This window comes from Hyperolius riggenbachi, chromosome 2, assembly GCF_040937935.1.
Source record: "Hyperolius riggenbachi isolate aHypRig1 chromosome 2, aHypRig1.pri, whole genome shotgun sequence".
Lineage (NCBI taxonomy): Eukaryota > Metazoa > Chordata > Amphibia > Anura > Hyperoliidae > Hyperolius > Hyperolius riggenbachi.
This window is the reverse complement of record NC_090647.1, coordinates 220,118,591-220,134,567: the sequence shown is the minus strand read 5'-3', so window position 1 is coordinate 220,134,567 and position 15,977 is coordinate 220,118,591. Positions and strand designations below refer to the sequence as shown.

The following is a 15,977-nucleotide window of genomic DNA, read 5'->3' as shown; positions in this document are numbered from 1 at the left end:
AAACAACCATTAAATTAAGTAACATCCCATTAGATCCATGATGTATGTCATTTTAGTATGATGGAGTGATGAGTCCCATCAAATGCCATCTATTCCATTGAAGAATAGTCATTTAGATAGAATTTCAGCGGGTGACAGCCGGTTATCTGATTGGAGCGCAGACTATATACTCTGGGACTAAGCATGGGCCTCTACTAAATAATTGGTCAGTAAAGGTGGCCACTGACGATAATGGACTAAAATCTCCTAACCAATCCAATCAGATTGACGTGATCGTCTGATCGATCCAAAAATGGGATTGATTTTATTAATCTGATCGGATTGGTTAGGAGATTTTTGTTCGTTAGTGATCCCAAATGATCATTTCCGATCCTTCATACGAAAAACCGTTTCTAAATGATCGTTCGGCAAATTGTATTGTTAGTGGCCATCTTAATACAGTAGTGTAACGCTGGAGAGTTTTCCGTAATGACAATTAAACATAAAATAGTATTCCCCTTGGTTCTTGAAGCTTAAAGCATGGTAACTTTGGCACAAGTTATTTTACATCAATACTACTATGTGTAATCCAAACTGGTGTTCTATATGTATGTATTTCCAGGTACAATATTCTTTATGTTTGTACCCGGGGGTGACACAGGGGGCTTACAGAGCAAACAGGAGGTTTTTCAATTATCTCTATATTAACTGTCTACAAGTACAATCCTTAGAATAATAGCCTTTGTTACTTTATCCAAGAGCATTAAGGTCATACTATTTTACAGCAGGTATCATCATTGTGCTCTGTCACTAAACACAATTTAACAAATATGCTGTTGATATCAGGTAACAGTTCAATGCAGTATTACATGCTACAAGAGTCACACTGGTTATTCGATAGCTTACAATAGCTTTACAGGACGCACAGCCTTCATTTATAATGTTATACAGGGACTCAGCATTTCACAACTACCACAGCACAACACTCCTGTACGATGCACTAAAATGTTCAACAAACTTCCAAATCTAAATATCCAAATAAAGAAAAAGCATTCTTTTTTTTAATTGATACTTTTATTTACAACCTGGTCTTCCAGGGCTCCTGATACAGCTTCTGCTGCACTATCAGCATTAACCACAGGAGAGTGCTGAAGACTCCAAATCCATTCCACAGCCTGCTGTATGGAGTGCTGAGTGACAGGGACAACTCTCTGACGCCATTTCACTGGCTCCTGTGACACCCTATGGTAACAGAATACAGCTGATTAACAGGTTCTTATACAGGACTAAGGTTAACATACCATTATACACGTATACACTTTTACAATTTTTCTGATTCTGTTTAGAAAGACAGGAGTGTTTAAAGGGAAATTCCAGTTTTGTGATGAAGTTGCCATAAAGTTGCTCAAAGGGTCAAATGCTTATGCTGCAACTTAGTTTTGACGCAACCACTAACTATATAGTATTCACTATTACCTCCTTCTTTACCCTGAAAAAGTGGCCTTCCATTACCATAACACCATTACCCCTGCACTCACTATGTGCAGCCTTGATCTCATTCCTTCTCACATCACCCCTCACCTGTCCTCCTTCAAACACACCCTAACATCTTTGTAATCTATCTTTTTTATTTGGTATCTTACTCTCCATTCAAACACGAAGATTCCCGAAAAACCCTTACTGGACTGTTGGTCCTCTCTACCTACCGATTCTATCTCACCCCTTCCCTGCTCACTTAGAATACGGCAATGGTAAGTTTGCACAGATCTGGTCCACTACCTCTATGTTAATTCTGTTTCAGCACTTACAGTCTGGTTCCTGTACTAACAGCTCCACTGAAATGGCTAATGATCTCCTAATTCCTGAAACCAAATGCTACTAATCCATACGCCTCAATCACCCTTCTTTAACATTTTGTGCGCCCACTGCCTTAAGTGCATTTCTTGCTTCAAGTCCTGCTGCTTCCTGAATCTTAACATGGACAGAACCAAACTGATTTTTCCAATCTTCTGAATCTATTTTCTTTACCAAAATGATAATCAGTATCAATGACACATCAATAATTTTAAGGTGGAACTGTAAGGTGGAATTTAACTCGCCACCAGTGTGAAGTTGAAGGCAAGTTTGTCAGGGAAAACCAGAGGGGAAAACAGTCCTGCAGGCAATAGAAATCCAGCTGAAAAGGGTGAAATCCCTCCCACAGTGTAGGCCCAATTAAAATTCTGCCTACTGATGCACAGCCTTGTGAGTAATGACATCACGTGCAGCTCATTCCTGATTTGCATATGTTAATATTTAGGGCTGGATATCTCAGCACTGATAGCTCTTACATAGTCCAATTTTGAAGGTAGGGTAGGGGACCCCTGATCTATCTCTGTGTCAAATTATAGCCCCCCAACTCCACTGGTTCACAAGATAGCATCGATATACCCTATCCCAGGAACAAGCGGGATGGAGGGGGGCTGCAATCTTGCACAGAGGTAGTTCAGCCCCTACAATTTGGAGTGTATAGGAGCTATGAGTGCTGAGATATTGGGTCTGTAATATCAGTAGCATAATATAATACTGTAGACATAGGAGGATCGGACACATGCCTGAGGAGCTTCTGTGACCACCAGAACTGGAGCAGGTGCTCTGGAATAGAAAGGCAGGCTATGTAGCCACTCTATTTTCATGCCAAGCTGCTCTGCTGATGAGATTGGTATAGCTTTAGGTTGGTGTCATGCTAATGTTCTGTGCTTTCCAAGGAGCTGAACATATTAATTACCATAGAAGGCATGTTACGCATGGGTCAGTGAGCAAGTTAGCTTAGCCAAATGCAGGATATAACTTAGTTATTAGCAACAACTTTCATGTGAGATACACTTCATGCAGGGGCGTTTCTAGCCATTTTGTCACTCCAAGAAAGAGAACCTGTGCCCTCCCCCCCCCCCCCCCCGGTGCCTCCCACCCCACATAGCGCCAGCCCTTATTCCCCTCCCCTCTGTGCCCCCCACCACACACACAAACAAACGCTATATCCTTAATGCGCAGATGACCCTGGCTGACTCAGACTGGACCCAACTGAGCCAGTTACCAAGGCTGATTGCAGATAAACAGAGGACAACGGGATGACTGCGAGGGACGCATCCATGCTATGGGGCTGGAGGAAGCCCCGGGTAAAGTAAAAAAAAGTTGTAGTGTGTCGTCTCTTTCTGACTGAGGCTAAGATTCAGCAGCAGCAATGCTGCAGCACCACCTCAGACAGCATGATTGCTTGCTGCTGATATCATCATCAGTGGTGCTGCAGCAGCTGCATTACTCAAACTTAGCCTCAAAACTCTACCCAGCACACAGCTTGCCCACCTACACCTAGTGACAGCTCAAACCAACTCATATGGGATCAGGGGCGGCCAGCCACGTGGTTCAACTTCTGGGCGAATCGGAGGGAGGAGGATGAGTGAAGGTGGATGCCACATTGGAAGAGGGAGGAGGCGGTGGAGGGAGAGCGGATGCCGCATTGGAGGACAAAGGAGGAGGCGGGGCACACGGCCATTGAAGACCAGATGTCCACAGTCACACTTCCCCGACCCGATGGCAGCAACTTCCTTTGAAGTCCCTGCCTCCTCCTCGCCGCCACTAGCAATTGGCTTTGGCTGCATCCCTGCCCCCACCTCCCCACGCCTCTCAAGGGGGGCACATCAAGGGGGCTCAGTCTCCTGTCTGCAGCCAGCGGTGATGCCCGAATGCCTGGTGCATCACACGCTGGCCGCACGCACATGTTTGACAGGCGGGGGGTGGTGTTAGAGGCAGCACCGCACGAAGTAAACGAAGTGCTCGTGCGGCTGCTCGCTCTGTAAGAGAGGAGAGGGGGCGGTATGGAAGGCAGCGTTGCTTTTGTAGAGGCGCATCGGCCGCCGGCATAAAATTTAATAAAAAAACAAAACACACAACAGTAGTGGCCGCAGTAAATGGTCCCCCCGCGTTGCGCCCCCTCCTCCCCCGGTGCTCCAGGCGAACATTTGTTCTTGCCTGGTGGGTGAGACGCTGCTGACTTCATGCTAGTTTGTTGAATAAACTCTGTTGTTTTCTAAAAATCGTTGTCTCGCTTTCAAGTAATATCCTTTTCTAGTAACCTGAACTTTTTGTTTAAAGCAATACTTAAGTCATGAAATAAAATGAAAACCTGCAATACATGATACCTATAGAGAGTAACATATCTGCATGTTTTTCTCCAGTCACTTGCCCTGTTTACATAAAATAACTGGAAGAAAATGATGCAGCATTTGGCTCTTTAGGAAAATAGGTGGAGATGGATGACTTTGAAATGAGGTCACATGACTCACAGCAGTAGAAATAAAGTTACCACTAGGCTGTGTATGGAGCATTGTAGTTTTTGTGTAGTATTGTGGTTGCTGCATGACTTTCATCATTATGTTTTACAGATTGCAAAATGGGAAGGGTGCAGAATGTTCTTTCTAAAAAGATTGTAGTCTGTTCTGTGGAAGTTTGTGGTGTAGGAAGTGGCTAATGAAAAGCACTATGCAGCTTGATGGCTAAGGCCCGGTTCACATCTGAGTTTTTTTGCAGATCGGCCCATACGGATCTGGCCATCTGGATCCGGGAAAACGGTCCATTTTTACAGCCAGTGTGCTGTAAAATGTCCGTTTTCATTGGTTCCTATTTTGCGGCAAAACCTTACGTTTCCATTCCGCTGAGCGAAACAGTCATCAAAATTGGGTCCTGCTGCATTTTTTTGTCTGTTCAGTGGAACGGAAACTGGAACCGTACGCCTGGATCCGCAGCTAAAAGCTAATGTGAACCGGGCCTAAGTGGTTAGAACTTGTAAAGTCACAGCCACAACTGCCTATCTATTTTAAAACCAGCCTCTTGGATGCAGATTGACAAGCATAGGAGAGTTTCGTGGGGCATAGTCATGTTCCTTTCCATCCACATGGTTATAAGTCAGTCTCTGTTCCAGTGGAGAGGCTGTTGTATGGTTAACTGGGCCTGCCTTTCTACAACAGAACAACTTGCAAGACCTCCTTGTAGAATAATTTTTCCAAGTGAGCACCCTAGGAAGGATGGTTCAGTTTAACCTGCAATTCCCTGTCTTATCTGCTGGTGGCATAGCATACGGTAAGTACTATTGGACTTTTGCTCACCAGCAGGTAGCTCTCCTGATTCTGTTACAGAAGACTGAAACTCCCTGTTTTACCTGTAGATGGCATTCTGGACTTGGACTGTCTTGTACTGTTATTACTCACCCCCAGATGTCCTCAGCGGGACTTTCCTCTGCAATTATGCAGTCAGCTGCAGAGAGCCTATTTAACGAGTTAATAGCAAACTGACTTATTAAAGTGGACCCAAACCAAACATTTTTTTTATTCAAAATATTTATTTGCACCACTCTGACACATACAAAGATAAATAAACACTACTTTAAGCCTATGAGCATTTCAGTGCATGCTTTTCACCTGTAATGATCGCTGCTGCAGCAGCTATTACTGGAAGTAGTAGTGCTGCAGCTCAGGCAGTTCTGATCTATTTCCATGCAAGTTGCATAGCTTTGTCTGTCTTTCCCTGCTGTCAGCTTGTGACTGATTATCATTCACCTGTGTGGGAATCTGCATGTCTGCTACCATTGGATGACCTCAGTATAAAGATCTGCTTCCTGCAGGGTTTCCTTGGGTTTTCATAGCTTCAGCTTAAGCCTGCCTTGCTGTCGCTTTAGCCCCCGATCGTGTTTCTTGTTATTAAGATACTTTGCTGGTCTTTGCATCATATATTGGTTCATTGCCAATATATATGCATACCAGCACGTTTATTATTTTCCTTGTATTTGTGTTACGTTAATACATCAGTGTCGCTGATGTATACGTACACGAACTGTTTATATCCTGTGTGCAGTTAGTCAGCTTCCAGCACGTTTTGGTAGGTTGCGCGTACCGTGACCACCCGTGCTGAGGTAGTTACCCTGCTCCTGGTTCTGCTTGTGGATTGCGTTCATCTCTGCGAAGAGATAACGAATCCTTCTGAATCCTGTTCTGTTACTGTTTGTGGATTGCGTTCATCTCTGCGAAGAGATAACGAATCCTTCTGAATCCTGTTCTGTTACCGTTTGTGGATTGCGTTCATCTCTGCGAAGAGATAGCGAATCCTTCTGAGTCCTGTTCCCTGTATTACTCTAGTCCTAGTCAGCGTTCCTGCTTATGTCATATATCGGTTCATTGCCGATATATACATATGTTAGTCAGACGTTACAAATAGTTTCATTGATAGCTGTAATTGTAATACGCTAGGAAAACATACTTATTGTATACTTATCTGTGTTACGTTCATCTATCTTAATCCTGCTATTTTCTGACTATCCTGTCCTGTCTTTGTGAGGCACGCCATCGCCGCATCGCATTGGCTGCCTCATTCCAGTCTGTCTGGTTTTGGACGCTTGCTGTCGCTAAGTAGCCGCTAGCTAGCAAGCGTTCATTCTGTCTACCTGTCCTGATCTCCTCAGTTCTGGTTTATGCGCTCAGCGCTACTTTGCGCTGAGACGTTATAACGAAAGCATTGTTTGTGTCTGTCAGATCTGCACCGGCTCTGTGCGCCACAATCTCCTATTGGAGTCAGTCCTCCCCTCCACTATACTAGGGATAGCCTGTTTCCTGGTGCTAGTGTGTGTACCTCCTCCACGCCAGCTCATGCGTTGCATGCTGACTGTGGAGAATACACCACCAAGCCTTACATTATGAAAACCCCATTACCAATCCCCATTGTGGGGGGGATTCCCAGAAAGTATGACACTGTTAATTATGGTTCCTGTTCCTTTAAGAAATTTGAAGAACTTAGCTCTGAAACAGAAAATGAGTTTTTCTCTGAATGTGCCAGGTTCCTGACCAATCCTGATCTCCAAGCGACTCCTGTTTCAACCTGGGCACTCCAACTAAGTTATATTTTGTTTAAAGGGGAATTATTCCAGTGGGCATTTGATGTTCTCAATCATTCCGATTTGAAAGAGAGACCGCTGGAATTTCTAGCGTTTGTGATCCATAACTGGTTGCGCATAGATCCATTGCCTTTTCCTCTTAATGAACTCCTGGCAGCAGGCCAATCAGCTGCTCCTTCAATTGCTTGCAAGAATGAGCAGCAAGCAGAAAGTGTTACTGATAATTTTCCTGCAGCTTTGAATAAATCACCAAAAACCGCAAGGTCAAAGGCAAAACGCAAACGTTCTAAGAAACGTGTCCAATCTGCAGAATCGTTATCCTTAGCGACTGAGACCTATAATGAGATTCTGCCATTAACAGATAATGAAATGCAATTGTCTTTCAGGGGAGTTAAATGGACTTATGAAACTACTAATGAACTTTCCTCCCTGGCTAGGGAAAATAAAGATTTTTGTTTAAAAGAATTATCTGAGTATGATTATGATGAGATATTACAGAGTATTGAACAAATCAACTTATTTGTGAACCAAGGGAAGTTTGCATACACTACAGTTCAACACTTGCTACAGGTATTGGAGATTCTTAAGAATAAGGAATCTGCCAATCACCTGCTAATTAACCCTATACATGTGCCTGCCACAATCATATCTGCAAACCATGATCTGCCTGTTAAGTATGCTTGGAATCCTCCATTTGAGAAAGGAGAGATGGAAGCTCTGGTCAATGAATGGAAGAATGATTCAAGTTCATTTTGTCAATTTTACAGTGCAAAAAGTGAATTGGTATTGAATGCATGCATTAAGTCTGCCTATAACCTAATAAAAACTGGTGTGTGTGAGTATGACTTTGTGGCTCCATTGATTGATGTGTGGGAACTGATTTTGGATGATTTTTTTGTGACTCCGAATTCGCAAATTTGGCGTTCTGACCCGCCTGCTTCAGCACCTTTGGCTGATTCAGCAGGTGATTCGGAGCTCTTTTTGTGTGAAATTGAAGTTCCTGCAATTCCACCCTGTACCATGGATAACTCAGTGTTACTTCCCAGTAAAACAGAAGCCACTGATACATTCTTAACCTTGCCCTGCGCAAATTTCTCAGCAGAGAATCCAGAGGTCCTGCTGACTTCCGAGTCCAGCCTAGCCAGTACTCATGACTCTTTGTTTAGTGAAACAGACACCAGAAAAATCTTGTCTGTCTCTGCAAACACTTCTGCAGAAATTACCTGTGTTAATAAAGTTCAACTCCTGTCTGATCCAGCAGATGCGCAAACATTGTGTCTTGATCTTCCTGTTTCTACACCTCGCTCTAGTTTCGTGAATAGCTCAGAGCATCTGCTATGTGAACCTGAAATCGCAGAATTATTACCTTGTTCAGAAAATTTTCCAATAAATTTGCCCTGTACCATGAATTGTGCAGTAGATCTCTCCAATGAAACTCAGGTCACAGAATCATTATGCTGTCCAGCAGGTGCTTCCATGGTTTTGCCCTGCAATATGGACTGTTCAGTGATCCTGTCCAGTGAAGCTGTGGTCGCAGAGTCTTATGCTTCACCCAGTATTTTGGATACTTTAAACCCTCTAGCAGAGGAGGCTGAAGCACTGCTTACCTCAGTTGGTGTTGCAGTAATATTCACTTGTCTAGCAGCTGTTTTGGAATTACAGTCTGCTCTAATAAAACTTGATGAATTTCTGCCCAGCAAAGCAGAAGCCATTGAAATATTGTCCTCGTCAGCAAGTGTGTCAGATACCTTGCCCTGTACACAGTCTGATTTAACCAATGTTGTTGAGTCCCTCTCCAGTGTTGTAACAGCCGAGGAACTCCAGCCCTGTCCTCTGAATGTTTCAGAAGTCTTGCCCTGTAACATGGATAATTCTGATTCTCTGGTCAAAATAATAGAAATCTCAGAATTTCAGTCCGGTCCGATGAGTGTTCCTGAAACCCAGCCCTGTATCCTGAAAGATTCTAGTTCTCTGGCCGCTGTGGCAGAGGTTCCAGAGTCCCCTTCCTGTCCAGGGAATTCCTCAGTTTTGCCTAGTCCAGTGGGGGCTGCTGCAATACTGACTTGTTCTGCAGCGCCTCATGAGCTCCACTCCAGTGTATTAAATGAGTCTCTGTCCAGTCCAGAGGTAGTTGTGGAGTCCCTATCTGGTTCAGTGCATACATCAGAAGATTTGTCCTGTTTTGTTGGTGCCCCTGAATCTGATTTGTTACTGACTTTGCTGGAATCAGCGACATCTAAGTCTGATCCAGCATTCTCGTGTAAAAGTCCAGTGGTTGCGAAGTTTAGTCATGATGATTTTTTTTTGGCCAGTCCTGGTTTTGGTCCTGTCTTGGCTGACCCTGAGGCTCACAGTTCCTTGACATGCCCAGAGGTTTCTCTTGTGCCGGTGTGCCCAGATGTTCTTTGTGTGCCAGAATGCCCAAGTGTGTCTAAGGTGTTAGCGTGCTCTGATGCTTCCTTAGTGGGAACACGTTCTGATGTTGCCAGTCTGCCTGCATGCCCAGAGATGGTTCTGGTCCCTGAAAGCCCTGATATTGATGTTTGTCCTTGTGGCCCTGACTCGGGAATTGCCCTAGGTTCCATAGGGGTTCTTGATAGTTCTCCATGTGAGCCTAAGGGGCGTTCTGACATATGGGGATCTCTTTGGAGCTTCAAGGTGTTCTGGGAGGTCTCTGAGAAAACCTGTCCTGGTACCTTGGACTGGTTCAACAGTGGGTTTTGTGTTGGTAAAGACAGTACCGGTGGGCATTGCAAAGGCTTTGGCGTTTCTGAACGGTTCCTGGAAGGCGGTGGGTATCGCTCAGGGAATTTCGGAGGGCTTTCTTCTGGAAATCATGGTTCTGATGGGTGTCACACTGGGGCTTGTGGTACTGATGGGCGTGGTTCTGTAGGTTCTGGTTCTGATGGGTCCAGTCTTGTGGGGACTGATTCTGGAATTCGGTCTTGCCGGGCTGTCCCGGTCATCATGAATTATCAGTCAGACTGTTTTGTTGGGAATTTCGGTTTTGAAAAGCGTCTGGAATCCGCTTTTAAAGGCGGGGGTACTGTAATGATCGCTGCTGCAGCAGCTATTACTGGAAGTAGTAGTGCTGCAGCTCAGGCAGTTCTGATCTATTTCCATGCAAGTTGCATAGCTTTGTCTGTCTTTCCCTGCTGTCAGCTTGTGACTGATTATCATTCACCTGTGTGGGAATCTGCATGTCTGCTACCATTGGATGACCTCAGTATAAAGATCTGCTTCCTGCAGGGTTTCCTTGGGTTTTCATAGCTTCAGCTTAAGCCTGCCTTGCTGTCGCTTTAGCCCCCGATCGTGTTTCTTGTTATTAAGATACTTTGCTGGTCTTTGCATCATATATTGGTTCATTGCCAATATATATGCATACCAGCACGTTTATTATTTTCCTTGTATTTGTGTTACGTTAATACATCAGTGTCGCTGATGTATACGTACACGAACTGTTTATATCCTGTGTGCAGTTAGTCAGCTTCCAGCACGTTTTGGTAGGTTGCGCGTACCGTGACCACCCGTGCTGAGGTAGTTACCCTGCTCCTGGTTCTGCTTGTGGATTGCGTTCATCTCTGCGAAGAGATAACGAATCCTTCTGAATCCTGTTCTGTTACTGTTTGTGGATTGCGTTCATCTCTGCGAAGAGATAACGAATCCTTCTGAATCCTGTTCTGTTACCGTTTGTGGATTGCGTTCATCTCTGCGAAGAGATAGCGAATCCTTCTGAGTCCTGTTCCCTGTATTACTCTAGTCCTAGTCAGCGTTCCTGCTTATGTCATATATCGGTTCATTGCCGATATATACATATGTTAGTCAGACGTTACAAATAGTTTCATTGATAGCTGTAATTGTAATACGCTAGGAAAACATACTTATTGTATACTTATCTGTGTTACGTTCATCTATCTTAATCCTGCTATTTTCTGACTATCCTGTCCTGTCTTTGTGAGGCACGCCATCGCCGCATCGCATTGGCTGCCTCATTCCAGTCTGTCTGGTTTTGGACGCTTGCTGTCGCTAAGTAGCCGCTAGCTAGCAAGCGTTCATTCTGTCTACCTGTCCTGATCTCCTCAGTTCTGGTTTATGCGCTCAGCGCTACTTTGCGCTGAGACGTTATAACGAAAGCATTGTTTGTGTCTGTCAGATCTGCACCGGCTCTGTGCGCCACAATCTCCTATTGGAGTCAGTCCTCCCCTCCACTATACTAGGGATAGCCTGTTTCCTGGTGCTAGTGTGTGTACCTCCTCCACGCCAGCTCATGCGTTGCATGCTGACTGTGGAGAATACACCACCAAGCCTTACATCACCCTTCTCTTTTCATAACTAGGGTTATACAGGTGGGAGCCATTACTTCTGAGCTTAGTAGGAGGTTTTAGATCATGGGTGTGTTTGTCATCAGCTACCCTCCCTCACAGGGGCGTCGTCTATGTGAAATCTCACACAAGCTGAGATCACCTCCCCTGTGACATCATCAGTAGCAGCCTGTGTTTTGTTTTTGTATTTTATCTCCTCCACCAGTTTGCCAGAAAAATCCCGGCAATATGAAAGGAAGGGAGGGGTTCCTCCAATAAATGTAAAATATTTTATATTTGTCATCATGCAGCTGAAAAAGGCTGCTATTTATCATTATAATTTAGAAAATAGATTTTATTTCAGAAATCTAGCATTTTTAATTTGGGTCCACTTTAAAATGTCCTGTTTGAGCCTGTTAATAGCAACAGGACGTTTTAATAAGTCGCTCGTTCTCGCCGCCACTCCACACGTGTGCTCGCTGCTCCCACCACCGTTACCCGGCGGGACTACGTGTTCCGTGATTGGGGAAGAGGACGTAGCGGTCCTCTACCCAATTGCAATACCTGCAATGAATGGAAATGACCGTGATCAGCGGCCACGTCCATTCATAAAACAGGAAGCCGTCACAGTTCAGTAAAATGTAAAAAAAAAAGTGAACACTTCCTACAAAACACGATTGTGTTCACTAACGCCATCTTGTGGCCAAAAAGTAAAATCACACATACAGACACATACATGCACATACACTTATACACAATATTAATAAAATTCATAACTTACACTTCCAAAGCCCCCCCCCCCCCCCCAAAAAAAAAATTAGTTTAAAAAAAATACTTACATAGTTGCTTTAGGGACTCAGCTTTTTTTATCTATATTTTATGAGGGAATATTACCATAACTTTACTACATAGGGGCTTGTAATTATGGACCGGACAAAAAAAACAAACAAAAACAGAACAGAAAAATAACACCTATATTTTCACATGGTATATTGTCGGCATACATTGTGATAGGGACATAATTTAAATGGTTTAATAATCGGGACAAATGGGCAAATAAAATGTATTGGTTTTATCCACGGGAGAACGTTTAATTTTAAAACTATAATGGCCGAAAACTGAGAAATAATGAATTTTTTACATTATTTTCTTATTTTTCCCGTTAAAACGCATTTAGAATAAAAAAATTCTTAGCAAATATAGTATAGTATAGATCATTTTGTTGTGATAAGTAGTAATACAAATACATAGGCTATAGGTGTGCAAAAATAAGTGCTTCTGTATGTGTTTGTTTCAGTGACATAAACAACCAATTATTATATAGAAAAGCAAAACTGAACTTGCTGTAGTGGAGTCGTTGTCATAAATTTGCTTTTCTGTAGTTATAGAATGGATTTCTACTCGCTTGTTCAAAGGTTATCTTTACTATACACTGTGTAAACCTCTTTATCCAAGAAACCTAGTAACTGAGCTGAATGGAATTACAGCTAAAGCAAAGAACATAAACATTGCATCATCTGGGTGAAGATTGTGTTTCAAAGCTATTCAGTCAAACAAAAGGCAAATCGGTATGACACTCATATGGTTATTGTGTATATCTATGCTATCAATCAAGTCATACCCGGTGTTTTCACAATGAACAAGCTTTATCTTTAGGTGAAACCTAGTTCACTTGAACATTATACAGCATATGCAGTGAGCAAATATGCCTGCCTTATGGTACATGCACAATATACAATATAAATAGAAAAAAGGTTTTTGTTTTGTTATTGATTGTAAGGTGTTGCAGGAGTTTAGCTAAATTATTGCCTCCCTGATTTTGTGCAGGTGGCCAGGCAATCTTTGTGATGCTTGGCTAATCACTAGGCACATGGGTGATCAGAATAAGGTGGGGAGAGGATTGCAGCTTTATGCAGATTTAAGCTGGGAATGATGACAGCAATGGGGAAGGGCGGGCATCATCTAGGCTGGTAACAGAAAATCGTACTGGCTACCTAAGCAGGAAATTTGGGCGCCCATCGGCTAATGGGCGACTTAGGTGCCTCATAGGCGCTAATGCAAATATTGGCTGTTAGGCGCCCAAAGCAGAAATTTGGATGTTCTAACTTCTTGCTAGCTAGTTCTAGCTAGCAACGTTCTAGCTTTTTAATTTTTTTTAATGTTTTAAAAATTAAACCATTGCAGTTTTTGACATTTGTAATGTTTTGTATTAAAATTATTCATTTTTGAAAATTATAATTTTGAAATGTATCATTTTAAACATTATAAGATTAGGGAGGGGGGTTTTAGGGTTAGGCGTCATAAAGGGGGGTTTAGGGTTAGGCATCAGGAAAGGGGGTTTTAGGGTTAGGCATCAGGTAGGGGGGGTTTAGGCAGGGGTCGAGTCCTGCGTGGACGCGGGTGGACGGCGTCCACTTACTTTTTCCAGAAAGTGAACGCCGTCCACCCTGGCTTGTGTGGAGGGGAGCAGCACAGAGAAGGCGAGCTATGGGGACAGCGGGGAAGGGCGGACGTCTCCCCCCCCTTCCCTCACCTTCGTGCTCCCCTTCCTGCCTCTCCCCTCCGGTGTTTTCAAGTGTCGGGCCGGCGGCGAAAGTGGGCGGAGACTTACCACCTTCTTCCAGCTGCAAAGGACGCTCCGCTCTGTGTGCGGCTAGCCACACACAGAGCGGAGCGTCCCTTGCGACTGGAATGCGGTAAGTCTCCGCCCAGTTTTGCCTCCGGCCCGACACTTGAGAACACCGGAGGGGAGAGGCAGGAAGGGGAGCACGAAGGTGAGGGAAGGGGGGGAGACGTCCGCCCTTCCCCGCTGTCCCCATCTTGCCTTCTCTGCGCTGCTCCCCTCCTGCTGGGGGCACACCTGGCTAGCTGGGGACATATACCCCTGCCTACATATACTGGGGACATATCCCACTGGCTACATATACTGGCACATATACCTCTGCCTATATATACTGGGCACATATCCCACTGGCAATATATACTGGGCACATATACCCCTGGCTACATATACCCCTACCTATATATACTGGGCACATATCCCACTGGCTACATATACTGGGCACATATACCTCTGCCTATATATACTGGGCACATATCCCACTGGCTATATATACTGGGCACATATACCCCTGACTACATATACTAGGCACATATACCACTGGCTACATATACTGGGCACATATACCCCTGGCTACATATACTGGGCACATATACCCCTGGCTACATATACTAGGCAACTATACCTCTGGCTACATATACTGGGGACTACTATACTCATGGCTACTTATACTGGGGACACCTATAGACCTGGCTACCTATGCTGGAGGTACCTATTTTGGGGGAACTGCTGCATTTTGTGGAACCGCTGTTATGTATTTTGGGTAACAGCTGCCAGATTATGTATATGTTAGGGGAACGGCTGCTGCCAGATTACATGTATTTTGGGGAACTGCTGCCATATTGTGTATGTTTGAGGGACCACTGCTGCCAGATTATATGTATTTTGGGTGTTACGTGTATTTTGGGTGTTCCGCTGCCAGGTTTCGCGTATTTTGGAGAACTGCTTCCAAATTATGCGTATGTTGAGGGAACTGCTGCTGCCACATTGTCTATTTTGGGGGAACTACTGCCATATTATCTGGATTTTGGAGGAACTTCTACCAGATTATGTGTCTTTTTGGTGAAATGCTGTCAGATTACATCTATTTTTGGGGGATACACTACGGCAGAGCTCAAACTTCCTCGGCAGACCTTTTACATCACAAGGTCATGTATATTTGGCCCCACTCATGACCACGCATACGGTATGCTTGGCCACGCCCATTTTGGCGCGCCGGCGCAGGGGTTTTCCAAGTAAGTCCACTCACTTCTTTTACCAGGACTAGACCCCTGGGTTTAGGGTTTGACATCAGGAAGGGAGGTTTTAGGGTTAGGCACCAGGAATGGGGATTTTAGGGTTAGGCATCAGGATGGGGGGTTTTAGGGTTAGGCATCAGGAAGGGGGGGTTTAGGGTTGGGCATCAGGAAGGGGGGGGGTTTAGAGTTAGGCATCAGGAAGGGGGGTTTTAGGGTTAGGCATCAGGAAGGGAGGTTTCAGGGTTAGGCGCCAGGAATGGGGATTTTAGGGTTAGGCATCAGAAAGGGGGGTTTTAGAGTTAGGCATCAGAAAGGGGGGGTTTAGGGTTGGGCATCAGGAAAGGGGTGGGGTTAGGATTAGGCATCAGGAAGGGGGGTTTTAGGGTTAGGCATCAGGAAGGGGGGTTTAGGGTTAGGCACCCAAAAGGGGGGTTTTAGGGTTAGGCATCAGAAAGGGGGGGTTTAGGGTTAGGTATCAGGAAGGGGGGTATAGGGTTAGGCATCCGAAAGGCGGGTTTTAGGGTTAGGCTTCAGGAAGGGGGAGTTTAGGGTTTGGCATCAGGAAGGGGGGTTTTAGGGTTAGTAATCAGGAAAGGGGGTTTTAGGGTTAGTCGTCAGGAAGGGAAGTTTTAGAGTTTGGCATCAGCAAGGAGATTTTAGGGTTAGGCATTAGGAAGGGGGGTATAAGGGTTAGGCATCGGTGGGGGGGGGGCTTCCAAGTGTGAGTAGGGTTAGGTTAAGTTGTAGTAAAATATTGTTAATATATACCAATATTTTTTATTCCAATAATTTACACCAGAGGTGCTCACACTTTTTTGGCCGTGAGCTACTTTAAAAATGATCTCCCTATGTACAATTTTAGGACGGAGCACAGTTGTATAATGTGGCTGAATAGAGTACTGGTTAAGGGCTCTGCC

At 44.4% G+C, this 15,977-nt stretch overlaps 1 protein-coding gene across 3 annotated transcripts in view; it reads right to left on the bottom strand.

Annotated features, from left to right (window-relative positions):
• The window catches only part of VWA3B (von Willebrand factor A domain containing 3B), a 189,178-nt gene that overhangs the window by 160,185 nt on the left and 13,016 nt on the right, over positions 1-15,977 (bottom strand). For all 3 annotated transcript variants that reach the window (XM_068268166.1, XM_068268165.1, XM_068268164.1), the window contains exon 5: positions 1,065-1,221. In XM_068268166.1, the coding sequence (XP_068124267.1) occupies positions 1,065-1,221 (157 nt within the window). The remainder of the gene's footprint in view (positions 1-1,064; positions 1,222-15,977) is intronic.